Below are 21,284 nucleotides of genomic sequence, written 5' to 3'. Positions count from 1 at the left end.
GCAGAAGGACAGCAATGCGGTCTCACTGCAGAGCAAGCCAGCACAGTAAGCATAGTGATTGCGCAATCCATGGTGAGGATCAGCCGGCTGGTGCCTCACCACTCGTCTCTACTTAGTATTTGAACGGTAAATGTTTTTTTTTTTGAAAAAAATCCTAAAACGGTGAAGTTAAATGGACAAGAACTTTAAAGTACAAATCACTAAATACATATAACTGTTTAATTTATTTTTTCATTTGATATTTCCATGACAGCTTTCCATTATGACAGGTGAGGCACTGCCTCACCTGCCTCCACTGACTGCACGTCACTGTTGTGGATGAATTGTGCTTATTTCTTGAGGAATCATGCCCATTGGCCAAAATACACGTCAATCACGATTGAGGTCACCGTTAGGGCGGGGTTTGAATGAAGCTGGAGAGGCGGGCGCGTGTCAATTGTTTCGCTTTGCTGTCAAAAGTCGCTCGCTGGTGCCGTCAACCGTGCAACCGAGTCGGTACCAGCAGTACATTTTTTGGGCGATGGGAATCGTGGCCATGCACGAAGAGGAGGCAGAATCGCACCTTTTTCGACTTGTTTCAACTTGGCTTTCTTCGTGCACGTTGACATCGGAGAGGACGCCACATCGCCTCGCGCGGGGTTCAGAACCCGTTGGATCGGATCCACTCGCAAGTGCACCGTGACAGACGTGGGCGGGTTTTGACGCATACTCTTGGACCCCCTCCTCTCCACGATAAAGGACTGAGAGGACTTGTTGCGCTTCAACAGGGGCGCGCGCACCAGTCTGGTTTGCTCAAAAAGACCCAAACACTTCAAGCCAGTCAATGTAGTTGTGATTCAACACAGCGCGTGTGCGCATATTCACACTCGCTAACACACGCTTAATCGTTCTTCTTTCTTTGAACATTTAAATGGCATTCAAGCACAACCGAGCCAAACTTTCCATCGGCTGATTCATTTCCTTTTTCAAATCACCGACACGAGCTGCATCAGCATGTCCGAACGTGATGGACTGTGCAGCGACGGAGCGTCGGACTCTACACTAGCTAGAGTGTCCCGCGGCCGGCGCAGTGGTGTCGTCCTTCCCGGCGGGGGCGATCAGGACCCGGAGACCATTCAACTTGAGTCCGTGAAGGCAACGCCGCGTCGTAGCAGCATCATAAAGGTAAGAATACATACATATATATGACTTATTTTATCTAAGTTGAGTTCGTGGACAAAAAAAAATCTTTATGACTTGAAAAATATACATTTTTAAAATTTGGGTGATAGATGATTTGCTTTTTATTGAATACCGACAATACACATTGTTGCAAAAAAGAAACTGATTTACATATGAATTAAATGGCCTCCAAAAGGTGAAATATATGCATTTAAGTGGACGATGATTTTGTCGCAATTTTTGATAACGTATACTACGACTACCACAACAAATAATAACAATGTGTTTTCATCTGAGAAAAGTGTAATAATGAAATATCGCAAAAATATGGGGATACGTGCTTTTGTTGCAAAGTGGTTAAGATGTCAGGAGCCCCCAAGGCTTGTATGTGGGGCCACTTTAAAACCATTGTAAGCACCACCAAAGCATGCTCAACATGTGGTGTTTTTTATTGAACAGTAGCAGGTTCTGAGCCATCCCATTAACATGCTTGTTTAATTTTATCATAGTCGAAACCTTTTCGTGTTTGGGGAAAAAAGTCAATTCATCCTAATTCATCCAACTTATTTCATGTGGAAATAAGTTATTATATTGGTCGGTGTCAGGCGTAAGACACCGACCGACAGTGCTGCTTTATAAAAACATGTATCACCAACTTTGTGTTTTATCAGGACAACATAAAAATTAATTTCACATTTTTGAAACAAATACGATCCAGTAATTCACGAATGTCTGAGATCCATGCTCTTTCTGGGAGTATCGTACTGCGGTAAATTGTGGAGATAGATTAAAACAGTGAGTAGCCACTTCAAAACTGCTCTTACTTTGCAAAATGGATGCAAAAATGTGAAGTATTAATTAACTTTGTTTCTTTTGAATGTAAAATTTTGTTGTGAGACTTTGAGATTGATGTGTGCGCCATATACTGTATGGGGGCACTTTAGTCTGTGGGCCAATGTGCACTTTGGTAATTGATGAAAATGTTGCCAAATGGTGTAATTTGACTAGCCCTTATCTTTACAATGTGTGTCATTGATGCTTAATTTATTTGAAGCCTGTAAGGGTGGAATTGATCAACTGCTCTTACTGGCTACATGTGGCCCACAAGGCCTCGGTAGCCTAACCCTGGTAATGTTTATTGTCTGGTGGTCCAGTTCCAAAGCTCCCACCTCTTTAAAGGTGGCCACATTCACATTCATCCGTACTCACGTCACAGGTTAGTAAGAAGAAGGGTGAGGAAGTGGGGAAGCGGATCATGTTTGGCCATCATTACATTTCATGTCAGATCCTCATTTGTCACCAATATAGCTCCACTCAATCCAGAACAGAGAGATCTACTGTATGTACACATTACTGCAAATGGCTCCAGATTAAAGGGTTGCTATTTGAAGAAACCCGCTTTATTGTTTGTCATACATCCATTTTCCAATACTGTTTATTTCCATCACGCTTTGTGTAGGCTAGCGCAGCCTGGTAGCTGAGTGGTTAGCATGCCAAGTTCACAGTGCAGAGGTACCTAGTTCAATCCCAGCTCTGGCCTTCCTGTGTAGTGTTTGCATGTTCTCTCCATGCTTACGTGTTTTTTTTTCCAGGTTCTGTTATTTCCTCCTACATTCCAAAAACATGCATGACAGGCTAATTGAACACTCCAAATTGTCTCTATGTGTGGGTGTGGGCGTGAATGGTTGTTCATTTATGTGTGCCTTCTGATTGGCTAGCAACCATTTTATGGTGTCCCCTGCCTATTGCCCAAAGAAAGTAGGGAGAGACTCTACCCACCCCCCGCGACCCTACTATGGATGAAGCATTTCGGAAAATGAATGAACGTGTGTAACCTTTCCCACTGACTTAAAACAAGTTGCAGCCACCCTCAGCAGCAATGACTGAAATCACAAGTTCTCCAAAACTGGAGTTTTTCTCATCGCTGCGCCAGTGTATGTAAAGGTTTTATGATTTTTTTTTTTAAAGCATGAACAGACTTTTTAAGGTCACGCCACAGCATTTTAGTACAAACTTTGAGGAGGCCATTGCAAAACCTTTGTTATGTCTTCTTAAAACATTTAGAAGTTTTAATTGCTGGTGTGTGTTCAATCATTCTCTTGCTGCACAATCTAAGTCGGCTTTTCTATAAGGTCATGAACTAATGCAGGGGTTGGGAACCTTTTTGACTAAGAGAGCCATAAAAGTAAAATATTTAGAAATGTTTTTCAGTGAGAGTCACGCACGCACGCACACACACACACACACACACACACACACACACACACACACGCACGCACACACACACACACACACACACACACACACACACACACACACACACACACACACACACACACACACACACACACACACACACACACACACACACACACACACACACACACACTCACTTTTCAGCAGTGTCAGAATGTATTGTATAAAATAACTTTGTGATAGTACTCACCATGAATGGTTTTCCGTTCCTCGTGATTGGTAAAAATCCAGCCAAACGATCGGAATGAAAGTCAACTTGCCGGGTCCATACGCAAAGTTACTGCTAGCTAGCCTGCACATGTCTCATTAGCTTCCACACTTGCTTTCTGCTGTCTCTCGCATAAGTATATTGATGCTAACGTTAGCATGGGGCTTGTCAAAGTGCCACTAACATTCGACTGTTTAATCGATGGTATTGTTTCATTGCAAATTAGAATCAGAACCTTTTCTCTCCACAAAGGCGAATTCTTAGGTCCATTCAACCAGAAGTGTACGATACTCGTCATTTTTTTTACTCGTCGGGTTTATTTAAAAGGGGCGTTTACCTGTTTCAACATGAACGTCCAGTATCATCGAATTAAAATTGCGCTTTCCGCCATCTAGCTCAGTATCATCAAATAAAAATTGCGCTTTCTGCCAACTGCTGCCCAAACAGGAAATGAACAGCAAAAAAGCGAGAATATGGATTTTGTTTCGGTGAGCCATATGCAATCATCAAAAGCGCCATATATGGCTCGCGAGGCATAGGTTCCCGACCCCTGAACGAATGGATGAACATTCTCCTTTCGGATTCTCTGGTAAAGAGCAGAATTCATAGTTCCTTGTGGGGTGAGAAAATGAGAAAAATGGCCTGAAATATTTCAGGAAAAAATTGATCACATTTTAAATTTGCTCTTTGCTCAGATCATTTTTGGAATCAATAATCAAGCAAATATATGTTTCTCTTATTGATTGTAAATCGTTATTGTGACTTGAAACAGGACAGAAAATTGGTAAGTGACCTGCAGCTCACATTGTTGCGCACCATAACATAGGAGGAGCTCTTGTTTTGTTGAGCATTTGTGTGCTATATTCACTACCCCGTCCCATTGAGGGGCTGATCAGGTTCCAAACAAGCTCGGCCTGAATTAACTGTACCCTCTGCTGGTTGATGCCAAGGAGCAAATTCCATTATGCCTGCAGAGGTTCTCCATGTTTTTACAACACAATAATTCCGCAAGAATTATAAAAGCGTCAAAATCATCAAGACATCAATTTATGATGCCTGCTCTTAATGCAGGTGTTTCAGACCATTTCGGCTCATTTCACACGTAAAGAAAACATCCGTCGTCATAATACCCCATCAACGGTCCGTGACAGCAACCCGTCCATCTGCAAGAGCCAGATGAACAGATCCGCTGTTCTCAGCTCCGTTGACAGAAAGTGGCGGTGAGAGGCGCCATGTCGGTGATGGGCTCAGTCATCTGTGACAATGTTGCCCCATTGGCACCCACTGTGAGGTGTTACCGCGTCATATCACTGTCAATTGGAGGAGATGATCTGGTTGCATGACCAGCCATAAGTTTAAATGTGTATTTTGTGATTGAATTGGCTTTTCAAAGTGTTATTTAGGTGATTTATTTGTTTGGCTTATCACACGTAAAGCATAGTTAATCAAATAAAAATAGAAAAATAAACATCAATCAGATAAATCAATGTGATCGTTGCTGTTTGTGAATACAAATCAAAATGATTAAAAATAACATTGCAAAGGTACTAGTAACAAAAATGAAACCAACAACAACAAAAATACCTTAAATAAATGAATAAACACAAATGTTTAAAGGAATAAACTTTACTTTAAAAAATAACAGATACTTTCTATATTTGTAACCATCTTTTCATAACTAGCAATTATACATTTTGTTATGTCATTAAGTATTTATTGTTAATTGGAATTTGTACTTTGGATTGTACATTCATGCCTAGTGGTTTCAGAATTAGAATCAGAATCAGAAAGCCTTTACTAGTCCCACAATGGGGAAATTTGCAACAGCAGCAAAATTGAAAGTGGGGGGCGGGGATTGTCGCGGTTTGCAAGGTGGTGATGGCGGTTGTGGATCCCAAAATAAGCAGGCAGGAGGGAGCAGCAGGTTGTATTTGAGTAATTGTATTAAAATAAAGTCAGCAGGAACAAAATCTAAAACAATCTAAAACTGCAATGGGGGAAACATCCATTCATCCATCCATCCATCCATTTTCAGTACCACTTCATCCTCATTAGGGTCGCGGGGTGTGCGGAAGCCTATCCAAGCCATCTTTGGTGCTAGGCGGGGGAAACCCTGAATTGGTTGCCGGCCAACCGCAGGGCATACAGAGACAAACAACTGTCCGCACACACACTCACACTTAGGGACAATTTAGAGTGCGCAATTAGCCATGCATGTTTTTGGGAATGTGGGAGGAAACCGGAGGACCCGGAGAAATGCCCCGCAGGCCCGAGGAGACGCAAACTCCACACAGGGAGGCCGGACCGAGTCTTGAAATCATGAGCTCTCCACTGTGAAGCCGGCTTGCTAATCACTCAATACCGTGCTGCCCATGGAGGAGTGCTGCCCATTTTTACTCAAATTGCAGGACCCACAAAATATTGAGTTACTACATAAACATTCAATGCAACCTTAGACTCTCTTCTATCATTCAGAAAAAAATAGTTCATTCCTAAATTATGTGCGTCTTGAGTTATATGAGCTTGAAATGAGGCCGGCTGTCCAAAATACAATGCAATACATACATATTGGTTCATATCGGGTTTTAACAACTTCTGAAGATGAAACAAAGTGCTGACATGGAAAAAAGGGAAATGCTGCCCCTTGTGGAAAGGAAAAAAAACATTGCCACTGGCCATGGCGAGTGCTTTATCGGCACCCAAACAAAAAAAAAATAGGAATATACAATCCCAGCACTCAGTCTTGCATGCATCTTGTGCCATTTTACAACCCCTGTTCAGTGTAGATGAGCTGTTGGAAGGAGCTCTTAATGGTACTCTGTGCGCTGAGCTACAAGATTTTCGTACAATGTGTGCAGTTGCCCTTTAAAGGAAATCTATTCAGGAGAAAGGGTTGCAATGCAGGGAAAATCTCTGAGCTGGTTTTGCGTTACTGCGACAACATGCATGTCTGAGATACCCACATACACACACCGCATGCGCCCGCAGAATTGTTTGTGTCGGTTTTAAAAATGCAAACATGAAAATAAAGGCATGGGCAAGTAGCATCTTCATAAATTTTGAAAGATTTTTCTGTAATTCATGTTTCAAGTTTGTCAGAAGTGGCAATGACATCATCGCTTCCTTTGCAAGCCACGTCAATATGGAGAATGTTATCGTTGCCAAGGTCAAGAAATACAGACTATTATGAAGAAATCTCACAATTTTCGACAATATCTGCAGTCGTTTTCATTGGACATAGGCTCTCTAACCTTCTCAACTCTGACTCAGACTCTCAGGAATGTTTTAACATGATTCTGATCTTACGTAACTCGATGAATTATGAACACTTTTTTGCTGTTCCCGTCTGTGCAACATGGCCAACACCATTTGAAACCACTCAAAGTTTCCAAAAAATGGTCCAATTCGGTTCTCCATAATACAAAATGGAATGCTGGCCGAGTTCTGAGGTGGCTTGATATGCAAATTGTCTTTAATTTTCATGAAATAATTGTATGTTTTGTTACCTGAGACATTTAGCTTATGTTTGCAAAAACAATATGACATTCCATCTGTGTTCACACATGACATGCCCACTCGATGTCGCGATGTGGCCTTTCACGCAAATTGGTGCCCTCCGTGGACAACAAAGCCCTATGCACTATGTGTGTGTGTGTGTGTGCGTGCGTGCGTGTGTGTGTCCGTGTGTGTGTGCGTGTGTGTGTGCATGTGTTTCCACTGCGTGAAGGGAGCGGGGGTTCTAGCCTTAGTAGCACTTGCGTTCACTGGTGAAAAATTAGGGTGCTAAATTGAGTAATTCCTTCAGTTTTAGGAATAAGCATGCATTCTATTTTAACAGAATCATAATTGTCCAAGCAATGCAATTAACCCAAAAATTAAACTGAATGTGAAGGAAAATCCTGTTATGAGTAAGCAGCTGCGTAGGACGATGGAAATTCCACCGCATCGGCTTGTGTAATTTGCGCAGGAATGCTTATCTCAATAGGGTTAAACATCGCAGCTCAGCTTCAGTCTGTCATATCCATGCGAGCCAACGAAGCATCATTCAATTAGCTTGCCATGCTTGCATGGAAACTGCCAGCAGGCAAATATGGCGACAGCTACTGGTAGCACGGGATTAACAAGTACAGTATTAGGGCACAGAACACAGACTGTGAGAGAGTTCTTCACATATGATGCTCTGTTGTTGTGGTTGTGTGGATAAGACAAACGTCCTTGAAATAAACTCTAGACTGAATTTAAAAGGGCTTGTGGTAATCCAATCATTTTGTCATTGAGTCACTTGAGGATTACTAGTAGCTCAGTATGTGATAAAATATATGTTTGTGTGTGTTCAAATGTCACCAGCTCAAGCAATTGGTAGGAGGGCAGTGTGACGTTGATGACATCACTCTGACAGGGTTTTGGATGCCGAGGAGGCATGTGAGGGTGGATGTTCTCTGAAACATCTTGCATCGTTAAGCCATCTGCCGATATGTGGCATGGGCCTTGGATTTGAAGATGGGTGACACTTAAGGGAGGGAACCATTTTCAGTGCCTCAGATATAGATCAAATGACGTTGCTAATGTGTATTATACTCCCCGTATGATACATACAAGCACCATCACCGGCCTTTTTTTCCTAAACCTAAAAACAAGCTGATGCTTTGGAAGCTCTCTTCAGTGGACTATTTGTGAGTCTATATCCTAGTCTATATCCTAGTCTATATCCATCCATCCATCCATCCATCCATCCATCCATCCATCCATCCATCCATCCATCCATCCATCCATCCATCCATCCATCCATCCATCCATCCATCCATCCATCCATCCATCCACTTGAGATTGGTGTATTTTATATTTGTGAAAACACATTCAAAAGTGAGTGGCCCAGTGATGCAGTGGCAAGCGCATCAACCTCACAGTGTACAAGTACCACGTTCGATTCCAGTTCTGGCCTTCCTGTGTGAGTTACTTCAGGTTCCTCCTTCATTACAAAAACATGTATGGCAGGCTGATTAAACACTCGAAAAATTGTCCCGAGGTGTGAGTGTGAGCATAGATGCCTGTTCATCTGTGTGTGTACTGTGGTTGGCTGGCAACTGGTTCAGGGTGTCCCCCACTGACTGCCCAAAGATAGCTGGGATAGGCTCCAGCATGACCATTGTAACGATAAAAGCGGCTGCAAAAAATTAATGGATGGACATCCAAAGGTTAACCATACCGAAGACTTAAAGTTGACCTCGGTTTTGTACAAAAACACATTTTACCAGACATTTTAAATTCTTTATTAGATCAGATAGATAGTATTTGATTAATGATTTGTTTTCACATTTTTTTCACTTGTTTCATTTGTAGTCTAAATTTTCGTGGGTCTTTTATTATTTTAATTTCTACACAATCATTCAACAAATTCTAACCTCCTAACAACATGTGAATAGCTTCAACCAAGCCTGGGATTGTATTTGCATTCCATGTTGGTTATTTCGATGAAAGTGGGGCAGTCAGGGGGAAGTGGGGCAATCAGGCCAGTCGTTAGTCAGCACAATAGGAACAATCAATGGAGCTACAGGGACCTATCATAGCAGTATCCGGCACCGCCATGTCTGGACAGTAGGGATATATATAGGGCCTATACTACCAGTAAGACTTTAGTTCGCTGGATAAGAAGCGAAACGTCCGACACCTTCAAGGAAGTACAGATGACGCCTGAAGAAACCTTTTCATCGATGGACCACTCCTGTACGACTGAGAGCTTACACAGACAGACATGTTGGTTATTTGTTTGTTGTGTGATTTGTGGATTTAGTTCTTTATTTTTTACTATTTTATTTTAGTGTATAGTAGAGACGCTTCCCGACTTACGAACATTCGAGTTACGAACAATGGTCGATAGAAACATTTTTGTCATAACATACTATATATAGTATTCTCTCCAGTTGTGTGTATATCTTTATAAAGCATATATTTTATTAAATGTTTATTTTTTCGGTACAAACCAATACAGGTTACTTATACAAGCCTTAAACATACTTATATAAACCTTAAACACACTTATATAAGTCTTATAAGATACATTCTGTTCGGTTTAAATTCTTGTTTCTTTTCTGGTTCGGTGTTAAACGAAGTTCAGTGATAAAAATATCAGTGACGATGATAGATGGTGAACAAAAAACTACTTTATCATACAAAATATAGCACTGAATTAACTTATGAATGAATTCACTTTACAAATGACCGTTCTGAACGTATCTCACTTGTAAGTTGGGGAGCGTCTTAATTCCAAATTCTGTTATGCCCTTTTGAATGCTTATATACCTTATTTACTTTTTCTCACTTTATTGCATTCAGTCTAGCTCTTGTATCATCTCCCTCAGTGCCAGGCAAAGAGTAATCTTTTTTGTTTACTTGTGGACCTCGTGGACCGTGGTCAACAGTGATGACTGTGTGTGTATGTTTGTGTGTGTGTGTCTGCGTGTGTGCGTCTAGTGCATGGATGCATGCAAAGCAATGCTGGCCACTGAGGGCCCAGTGTGAGTTGGTGTCATGCTGCTGCTGGTGCAGTCACATCAGGTCATCCCAGCTGTTGACTGTTGGGGACAAAGCATCTTCTGTCATGTATGAGGATATCACTTTACATAATCACAGGGCGCAACATTATATATACCTGCATATTCTCTTTTCACATTCCGTTCTGGTTAGTCTTATGCAAATTGAACACAAGGCAGTATATGTCAGCCTACCAGTTGAAAAATAATATATCTGTGTTACAGTTTTAATGATCATTAATCAGTTATCTTACCCTACCTTAGTTGTGCCAAACCTGCTGCAATTTTATGTATACATTTGTTTGAGTTTAAAAAATACTTCATGCGTAATGAACGACTTTGAAAAGTTCCCCACCCCATTCAACCAAACACTGAGAGGTCCTTGATAGTTTCCATAATCATGGATGTGAGCTTCATTCATGACTAAAATGTTTTGAATGCTTCCAATGGTTGCGACTGATTGTGAACATTCAACTTCATTTCTTCTTCTTTTCCTTTGGGCTTTTCCCTTTAGGTCACAGTGAATCGGTGTCATCCATATTCAGAGATTTGATTCGCATGTTTGTTTTGGCCCTTCAACTTAATTTCATTTTATTCATTCATCGATGAAAAGGTTTCTTCAGCCGTCATCTGTACTTCTTTGAAGGTGTCGGACGTTTCACTTCTTATCCAAGAAACTCCATCAGCAAACTAAAGTCTTACTGGTAGTTTAGGCCCTATATATATATATATATATATATATATATATATATATATATATATATATATGAGAAGGTTTCTTCAGCCGTCATCTGTACAAAAGTGAAGGTTTCGGACGTTTCGCCTCCTATCCAAGAGGCTTCGTCAGCGAACTAAAGTCTGACTGGTCGTATCGGCCCCATTTATATATCCCTAATGTCCATACCTGGTGGCGCCGGACACAGCTATGATAGGTCCCTACTCTCAGGTTGGGGGAGGCGCGGGACCCCCCCCTGTGGCCCCACTGATTGTTCCTACATTCCTGACTAACGATTGGCCTATTACACCCACTCCCCCCGGTATCACCTCATCAGCATAACGACCCTCATCAGCATTGCGAAAGTTGCCTAACCTGTTTTGCCTGAGCAGGCTATTGTATGAACGATCCAAATTGAACCTCACACCACCAGACCGGTTTAATGAAGGATTTTGTTGTTTTATAAGAATCGCCTCTTTTACCCCCCTTTCAAACCATCTATGTTCTTTCGCTAAGATTTTAACCTCATTGTCGTCAAATGAGTGGTTAGTAGCTTTTAGGTGCAAATGTACTGCCGATTGAGGCCCACTAGTATTATCCCTGCGATGTTGATAAAGTCTTTTTTTGAGAATTTGTTGAGTCTCCCCAATGTACTGCTCTTTACAATTTTCATTCTTACAATGTATGGAATAAACTACATTACTTTGTTTTTCATTTGGTAGCCTATCTTTTGGATGCACTAATTTTTGCCTTAACGTGTTTATCGGTTTGAAATAAGTAGGAATTTTATGTTGCCAAAGGACTCTTTGTAATTTTTCAGAAACCTTCTCATCGATGGACCACTCCTGTACGACTGAGAGCTTACACAGACGTATATATATATATATATATATATATATATATATATATATATATATATATATATATATATATATATATATATATATATATATATATATATATATATATATATATCCCTACTGACCAGACATGGCGGTGCCGGACTCTGCTATGATAGGTCCCTGCTCTCAGGTTGGGGGGAGCAGATGACTACTCCCTGCAGGTGCTCCACTGATAGTTCCTTTCATTCTGACTAACGACTGGCCTGATTTCCCCACTTCGACCGGTATCACCTCATCAGTATTACTAATCATATGTTATCTAAGCAGGCTATTGTATGAACGATCCAAATTGAACCTCACCTCACCAAACCGGTTTAATGAAGGAATGAAAATCCTTCATTAAACCGACCTGAGAGCAGGGACCTATCATAGCAGAGTCCGGCACCGCCATGTCTGACAGTAGGGATATATATATAGGGCCTAAACTACCAGTAAAACTTTATGTTGCTGACGAAGTTTCTTGGATAAGAAGCGAAACGTCCGACACCTTCAAAGAAGTACAGATGCCGACTGAAGAAACCTTTTCATCGATGGACCACTCCTGTACGACTGAGAGCTTACACAGACGTTTTATTCATTCATTTTCTAAAAAACTGAAAAAACACTTTTAGTTTTTGCTACGTCAAATGCAAATATGATGTCGCTTTTTGTGTTTGAGCAGATAATATGTAATCATGTTTGCAGGAGAATGAGGTTGGGAATGAAAGCGTGTTTGGTTCTTGTATCAGGATGTTAATGCAATTTATGTTAGGTTTATAAAGTTTACCTTCACCCCTTCCTCGCTTATGACATGGAATTAAAACACCATTGGTTAAAAGAGGATTTGGGAGTAAAAAAAAAGTTAAGGTTGTAGTGCGGCAAGGACAACTGAGAGACAACAAGTTGTTTATCTGCAAATCACTTCCTGTCCTGACCACTGTAAACGCATCTCACTTCGTCCTTGTACCACCACCACCACCACCACCACCACCAATTCACGCACTCTCCTTCTCTGTCTTTGTGGATCTGAAGTAGAAAAGAGGATGACAACCTGACAGATGTGTGTGTGTGTGTCTGTGTGCGTGTGTATGTATGTGTGTCTTGCCCTGCGGGCTGAAACTGGAAAGGACAAAACAAGCCGACATGCAGTCTCTGGAGTTTCCCCCGATCTATCCACCCCGAGGTTAATGCTACGCACAGCTGACATACGTGCACACGCACGCACGCACGCACGCACGCACACACACACACACACACACACACACACACACACACACACACACACACACACACACACACACACACACACACACACACACACACACACACAGAGAGGATGATGTAACAGGCTCCCGTGGTTGTGGGTCAGACTGCTGTGTCGAGAAAAAAAAAACATTTGTTTAGATTTCACCAGTTTTTTCCATTGGACAGACAGGATAAGACATTGTACCAGTCAGATTGTCATATCATGAACTGTGGATGGAAATTGAACATGAATATTATGTAAATATATAGCACGAGTCCTTCACGTATAAAAGTAATTGTCTGTAAATAATCAGCTAAAATGAGCCCCCCCACACCCATATCATCATCGCACTAATTCTAACAATTTGACACTATCCAAAAATATTCCTCTAGTTATCACAATATGATAGCCAAGCATAAAATGATACATTGGTGGTTCTTTTTACACTGAATAAAATGGATTCCACCCTAAAATCTACGGAGAGATACATTTGGTAATGACGAACTGCAAATATGTAGAGATGTGTAAACAATGCAAGTCTTTAAAAAATCATTAGTACTGCACATTATTTGTTAGCATAAGAATAACAACAATAACAATAAAAAACCTTTATTCCTCGAACAATGGAAAATCAATTGAGTTAACAACACACACGATTTTTAGAAAAATAACATCCGAATATTAACTAATTCTATATATCTTAACCATATATATATTAACTCGGCAGACGATGTGCAAAAATGTGTCCACTCCAGTGCCAAGGTTTTTGTCATTGTCATTCAAATTGCAGGCTCACAGAATATGTTTAGGACTATATAAACATTCAATGGAGCGGAAGAAACCATTGCCTCGCTTCTTTCATCAGAAAAAAGAGTTTATTCCTAAATTATATGGGTCTGGAGTTATATGAGCTTGGAATGAGGGTGGCTGTCCAAAATCCAATGTAATACATACAGATTTGTTTATAAAGAGCTTTAACAACAGCTGAAGCTGGAACAAAGTGGTAACATAGAAAAAAGGGAAATGCTGGCCCCTAGTGGAAAAATATTACCAGAGGTCATACCATCGCTTTATGGCACCCCTGCAGGAAAAACCAAAACCTGAACAAAGTTGGAAATGGCGCTCCACATCATATTTTCAATTCCCAAATAAATTCGGAGATCGCAGTGAATGAGCTAACTGCCACCTGAGTGTTAAAATAAGTTATAAGTTCAACATTTGGAAGGAAGATGAGTTGCCTTACACATTAAATTTTTAAACCAACGGTTTCATATCCCAAGAGGCTGCTTTGTCCTTTTTCATCAAAGTAGCTTCCTGTGTACAATCTGTCATGAATCACGAAGTGACCAAGCAATTCAAATGTTTGTATGACGGCGGCCTATTGGTCCAGTAGTTGGTGCGTTGACTTAACAGTGCAGAGATCATGGGTTCGATCCTGGCTCTAAAACCATGCGTGGCAGGCTGTTTGAAAAGGCTCTATCGGCCACCACGACCCTTGTGAGAATGAAGCGGATTGGAAAATGGATGGATGGATATTTGTTTGACACTTGAAAACTATGATTATAAACCAATTAAAAGCAACGGTTTTTTTAGTTAATTTTTTTTATTTTTTTCTCTCTTCTGTTTTTTTTCATTTGTTTTCCTTTTATTATAGTATAAAAATGGTTACATAGTTGTATTATTGAGTACATTACTAGTCCTTACATGTATTGTATTACTCACCTAGTTTTGGTTATTTTAAGATGGAACTACTCCAGAGTACTAATAGATGTAGAAGCGAGTTGTATGCTTTTTCTTTTCATTGACTGTATGGACCTGTGAAATCATAATAAACGTTAAGTTGGAAAAAAAGCAGCATTGACTAATTGTGTGGTATTGTTGCAAAACTAAATTTATTACAATAACACTGCATGATTGGTCAACTTCCACTTGACCAAAACGTTCGTATATGTATTTAAAAAAATATTTTGGATGAACTGGAGTTCATGTGAACCTTAATGCTGTGACAAATCAGGTTGGACGTTTCCTACCCCAATGAGCTAAACAAATTCCCGCATTCCTGCAAAGCCCTCGCACCCTCTCCCTGCGTATACACAAACAACAACTGGTCCTTAGCAACAATTTAGATTCGGTGGGAGAGGAAGAACAGATAAAATGAGACAAGATAAAAACCTTTATTTGTCTCACAATCTAGAAATTTACAATTTAAGCAGCAAAGAAGAGGGGAAGCGGGGGTTTGAAAATTGACAAAGAAAAAAAGTATTGCATGCACAACGTTGATTTTTTTTTAAGAAAAATGAACTGTACATAATACGAAATGTAGTAGAAAACATCAAATATTGTATTTGCTCTACTGTGTTCATGAATGGACAAATGGAGCCACACACTTTAATGTCACAGAGCATCATGCAACCATCCACTTGTGACAAGCACTGATCCTCATTGAGTTTGTGCGTAAGATGGATCCGACTCAAGCTGACTTTGGGGAGAGAGCAAAGGTACATTTTGAATTTGGTGTAGTTCTTCTTTTCAAAAGAAACTCTCCAGTATTTTTGATGCACTGTTGCAAGGGTTAGTCTTTATTTCCACTCCATTCACAGATGATCAGGGGTTGGGAATTCTTGTTCTTTTTGCATTTGCATTTTTTGTTTCAGCTTTTCTCCTGAAATTTCTGAAAAGTTACTTATTTGCTGTTGATTTGGTGATTTGGCCCAAGCAATAATAGTAGTATTTTTCTCATACCATCTTGTGGCATCTGCATATCAAAAGCACTACTATATGTTGAAATGATTTGAGGAGTTCCATTTCGACAAATATACTGCTTGTCACTGTTCCGGAGTCCTCTGGTAAAGAATCAGTTTCCAAAATTGTCGATACAGATAAGGGATGATGAAATGTTTACCGTATTGAGGAAAAACAAGGACAAAAGTACAACAAAAGACACTGATAACGAAGAACCATAATAAAAGAAGGCACCAAAAATGCTTGCAAAAGACAAGTACAAATATAAACGGAAATTGCTTGTCACAAAAGGACATGTAAATCTAATGCATTATAAAACAGACCAAGAATAATATCACAATCAAAAAATAAATGAAAATACAAGAAAAATGTGACGAGAGAGAGTCGAGGCAAAAATTAGCAATGTCATACTATACATACTTGGAAACCTTTTTTGGGCTTTCTGCTGGTGCTCTGGTTTCCTCCCACATTCCAAAAACCGGCATAGCAGTCTGAGTGAGCATTCTAAATTGTCCCTAGGTGTGAGGGTGAGTGAGTGAGAGTTGTTTGTCGCTGGGTGCCCTGCGATTGGCTGGCAACTAATTCAGGGTGTCCCCCGCTTCATACCCGAAGACGGCTGGGATAGGCTCCATCACCCCCTGCGACCTTAAATAGGATAAAGCGGTTCGGTAGATGAATGGATGAATGAATGAATGAATGAATGAATGGAGAGTCGTGAGAAAGGCTGAATAATCCGACATGTTGTCGGATTATTAAACTGTGAACATGGTCTGTTGTAATTGTGTGATGTAATGCATTCGTAATTTCGATGCGTTATTAATTTCATTGCTATTAGATATTAATAACTTTTACATTCAGTGAAAATATTTGTTTAATAGATTGTTTTTTTTATTTAACATTGTGGATTCTGTTGTACTGTGTGAAAAGGGCAGCTGGGATGGGGTTCATTCAAGTAACATAGAATACCTTTGTATGATCTGACCTGCCTAGGTGGGATAAATATGATTTGTTTAAATGTTTACATTTTAGTACATGGTCAATACTGGTATGTGTGTGCATGCATATCTGTATCTGTGGTTGTGTTAGCGCCCAAGCTGATGTGGTTTGAAAAGGGTTCAGGTAACTTTTATTTGCGTGCAGGACAGATATAAACTGTAGAGGAACACACAAATTCTTGCTATTTGTCTCTGGTCTACTTTTTATGTTTATGATAACTAATTAGTGATAACATAGTTGGTGTAGCTACAGTTCCATATATGATTAAAAAAACACGTGAATGAGTCATCTGTCGCATAGGAATGAGGTGAAATTAAAGACGTTGATGCACAAATATGATAAGTAATGGCTAACCCCGTAATCTTTATGGACACAATGTTATACAGGTAACATCTGATTTATATGACATATGGGTCACGTTCCAACCAAATGGTCATAAGTCAAAATGGTCGTAAGTCAAAATCCATTCAAAATATTGAATAGAGACTAAATTAAAGAGACTAAACTAGAGTGCTAAATGACTTGCAAACAATGTGATTTGGACGTGGCGGGAGGGCGTGGGTCTGGGTCTGGGTCGCCGGTGTTCGACCGGTTGCCTTCTCCCCGGCCGCACGGGACCGCAGTGACGTTAACGGCATCGGTGGCATTGCATCGGCGGCATCGTGTCGCCGGCATCGCGTTGGCGAGAATGCGTCGGCGAGAACGCGGCGGCGAGAATGCGGCGGTGAGAACGCGATGTGGAGAACGCGGCGCGGTGAAGGTGGCGAGAACGCGGCGGCGGCATCGTGGTCATTAATATTTTTAATGACCTGTATCCTAATCTTCGGCTTCCACGAGTAAAATTGATCCTCTGATTGTCATGTCATGTCAACGAAGGCTGGCACGTGTGGCTCCCGCTGCTCATCCACAGAAAAAAAAAATCCTGTGACTGGAAAGTGATAAATCTCATCTTATCTCATCTCATTTTCCGTACAGCTTATTCCTCATTAGGGTCGCGGGGGTTGCTGGAGCCTATCTCAGCTGTCTTCGGGCACGAGGCGGGGGACACCTTGAATTGGTTGCCAGCCAATCGCAGGGCACACAAAGACATACAACAGTCACTCCCACACTCACAACTAGGGACAATTTGGAGTGGTCAATCTGCCTGCCATGCATGTTTTTGGAGTGTGGGAGGAAACCGGAGGGCCCGGAGAAAACCCACACGGGGTGAACATGCAAACTCCACACATGGAGGCCGGACCGGGACACGAACCGGCAACCTCTGCACTGTGAAGCCGGTGTGCTAACCACTCGACTGCCGGGCCGCCCTGGCACTTGAAATGTATTATTATAAACACATCACTAGTAATTGTACATCCCTTCACACAAATATGAAATGAAAGCACTCAAAAACTTGCCCAGACGCTCACACTGGAATAACCATTTCATGAAGTCATGAATCATTTCTGGTTGAAAAGATGCAGATAGGCAAAAAGTATCGTGCGACTTGTATGAAGATCTCAAATGATTTCATGCATGATGGTTTCATGTTCAGAATTACTCTGACCAGTTCATAACCCTTTTGTGACATCAACGTGAAAACGTTTGATGCCAGTGTGGTTTGTCTGTTTTTAATTAGTCCTGTTTGTACAGTTGAGAAAAGAACCAAACTGGTTTTCAACCACACCTTCAGTTTATGTTGTGGTTATTTCTCCCCCCCTTATGACTGTGGTCACAACATAAATAAGAAACAAAATAAAAACATATTTCAGATTTAGCTTGCTAGCATGCTTGAACTGTAGATCCTGGTCAGAGAATGGCTTTGTTTGCTCTTGGCAACCAATTTTCTCTAAACGTCCACTCATTATTGTGCGAAGCAAGAACTGTGTACATTTTGAGTCGTATTTCCTTGAATAGTGACCTCAAAGAAACGCTGTGTTCCAATTAGTTGTTGGGTGCGGCATCCACCTGTGGGAATGTAGCCTTTTTGAGAAATAGATGCCTCCCTTGACTTATTTGCAATAAAAAATGTTCTCTGTGTATGACTTCACTTCATAGATGACATATACCTAAGCATGTTTTAGTGAAGACGAAGGAAGTGTAATGGGTTTTGTCATTAATCCTTCTCTATTAGTAGACTCTCCAGCTATGTTGGTCTCACTCAGGCTAAAGCAAGAGTTCAGCTCTTGCACTTTGACACTGAGGAATCGTAAGCACTTTATTGATGACCTGTAAGTGTATCACCAGATGATCAAATGACTTTTTACTGGATTATTGGTGACATGGGCAAGTTTTATTTTTCCCGTACTGTGTGTTCTGGTTTATAAACAGTCATCGAAGGCTAATATTTGTTATGTATGACTGAGGCCTTCCATGCAAAGCATCCTGCGGTGTTCATGGGAACATGGGAGGCTAATTAGCATGAAGTCCAACAGTGGCCACATGCAGGGTGAGGAAGGTCAGTGTACAGTACTTACTGTAGGCTCAATACAACTTGAAGTGTGTATCAATAGCTCCCTTGCCTGCCTTCTTACCCCGAAGCATTGTTATCGTCATCTTTCAGGAACATCTTGTACCGTGCTTTTGATAAGATCACACACAAAACCGCAAGAATTGATGAAACCTTACAATATGCAGTGTAACTCAGTAAAGCTGAAATATGAAGGTCCTTTGTGATGTTAATGACTTGTTTTGTTTTTGTTAATATAAATTTGCAAAAAAATATCAAACAAGTTTCATGTTAAAACGGAAAAACAACAAAACACTAGTTGTATCTGACAAATTATGTACAGTAGTTTGAACGTAAAGATAATTTTTGTTGTGAACCATGTTTTGCAGGTTTAATCTTTTTTTTTTTTGCTTTCTTCATTGTCATTCAAGTGGAAACACGAGTTACAGATTGTAAAACATGAACACAAATCTTCCTTAATCTGATAACAAGTCGTTGGGGCAGTTCCATAGAACATAATCATAGATTCTTTCTGGCGGATTACCAAAGGCACGGTGCCCGAAGAATACCTTGGAAAAAATGACATGACACTAACCTATGACCATGATTCACAGAAAGGCCCGGAATCCAACTATGCAACTCTGCACTCCTCTATCGGCGTCTCAGCCAAACACCAAAACGAGCATCAATAACGTGGTGTTTACATCACATTATTGGATTTTTGTGCTGCCACCGCAGCATTGTCTGTGTGCATAGAACAAAAGGCAAAGTTTAATTAGGTCACTCTTGTGTGTATGGCAATATGATCTGGAATTTCAAGCTTGTTTTTATGGTGAATGGCCTTGTCTGGCTGCTGCGGGATATTTTGTTCTCACAAAACTGGGTCCAACGCTTGACAACAATTGAGATTTGCGTTTCATTTATCAGTAACAGTACTTGAAATGTCAATATGGGCCCAACATGTTTGGATATTGTGATAGCTGTACATAGATGTTTTTTATTTTGATAAAATGGATTCTTTAACTGTTCTTCTCAGTACGAACAGGTAGCCTGGAATTAGCTTCAATCCACTTCATCAGACAACTTAAAGGATATTTGCACTGCACTTCACACTGAAAAAAAGCAATCTTTTGCTTCTTGGTAATCTGTAATTCATCAATGTCACCTCTATTTCGACTCCATCAACTTGTAACATCCACCGGTGCTCTCCACCAAGACATAGCCAGAATATTTTCGGCGGGTGGCCAGGGTGACACAACATTTCAGGTGTACATTCACATGCTCTTTCCCCCCCTCAGAATCAGAATCAGAAAACCTTTATTCATCCCACAATGGTGAAATTTGCAGTTCACAGCAGCAATTAGAAACGGGATGTGGTGTGGGGTGAAAGGATAGAAAACAAGATATTCTAAGCATAACAAAATAAAAATGTCAACTGTATAATGTGCAAATGTAAATGTGCAAAACCGTTCATAAAAAACTGTATATAGTGCAAGTATCACTAAACCCATCAACCTATCAACCCATGTTTACAAGTGTCCAGTTTTTAAATAAATACTATCACAACTAAAGCAACATTTTATCTTCTGCTATACTTTCGTTTCTCATCATATACTTCAGAAAGCCTTAAATGCACTGATAGCTCACAAATAGTCAATAAGAGTGATCAGTTGTCACTGACAGCTGACAAAATTTTGCTTACTGCGACTATTTCTGAAATCTCAACTCAGTTCAACTAATAGTCCATTCATTTTAATAATATCTAATCAATCACAATGGCACAAAGTTTTCTTCTTAATCCTTCACAATTCTAACCATTGGTGTTTAGTTGTGTTTCCCAAGAATGGCAAATGTGTAATTTTTTTCATGAAACCCAGACTGTGGAAGAAGTGAGAAACAATGACTTCTCAGCCGTGTTGTTTGCTTGCCGTGACGTGCAAGTATGGATTCAGATTGTCAGTGACACTGATTTTCTTAGCCAAAGATACATTCATGAAGTTTGCTTGCAAATTATTTGCAAATTTCCTTTTTTAAATATACATCTAAGTTAAATGTACACATGCGGCTTGGTTAGCATGTTGACCTCACAGTGCAGAGGTCGTGGGTTCGATCCTGGCTCTG

The 21,284-nt window shown here is 40.5% G+C and overlaps 1 protein-coding gene across 1 annotated transcript in view; it reads left to right on the top strand.

Moving 5' to 3' along the window:
• The first annotated feature begins 426 nt into the window (after window positions 1-426).
• The window catches only part of plcl1 (phospholipase C like 1), a 92,061-nt gene continuing 71,203 nt past the window's right edge, over window positions 427-21,284 (top strand). The window contains exon 1 of the mRNA XM_089003396.1: window positions 427-1,164. Within this exon, the coding sequence (XP_088859522.1) occupies window positions 994-1,164 (171 nt within the window). The 5' untranslated portion in view covers window positions 427-993. The remainder of the gene's footprint in view (window positions 1,165-21,284) is intronic.

The sequence above is a fragment of the Hippocampus bargibanti genome, linkage group LG08 (assembly GCF_051943395.1).
Source record: "Hippocampus bargibanti isolate YZ-2025 linkage group LG08, ASM5194339v1, whole genome shotgun sequence".
Lineage (NCBI taxonomy): Eukaryota > Metazoa > Chordata > Actinopteri > Syngnathiformes > Syngnathidae > Hippocampus > Hippocampus bargibanti.
Note: the sequence above shows the minus strand (reverse complement) of the source record. Positions and strands in the feature narration are given on the sequence as shown.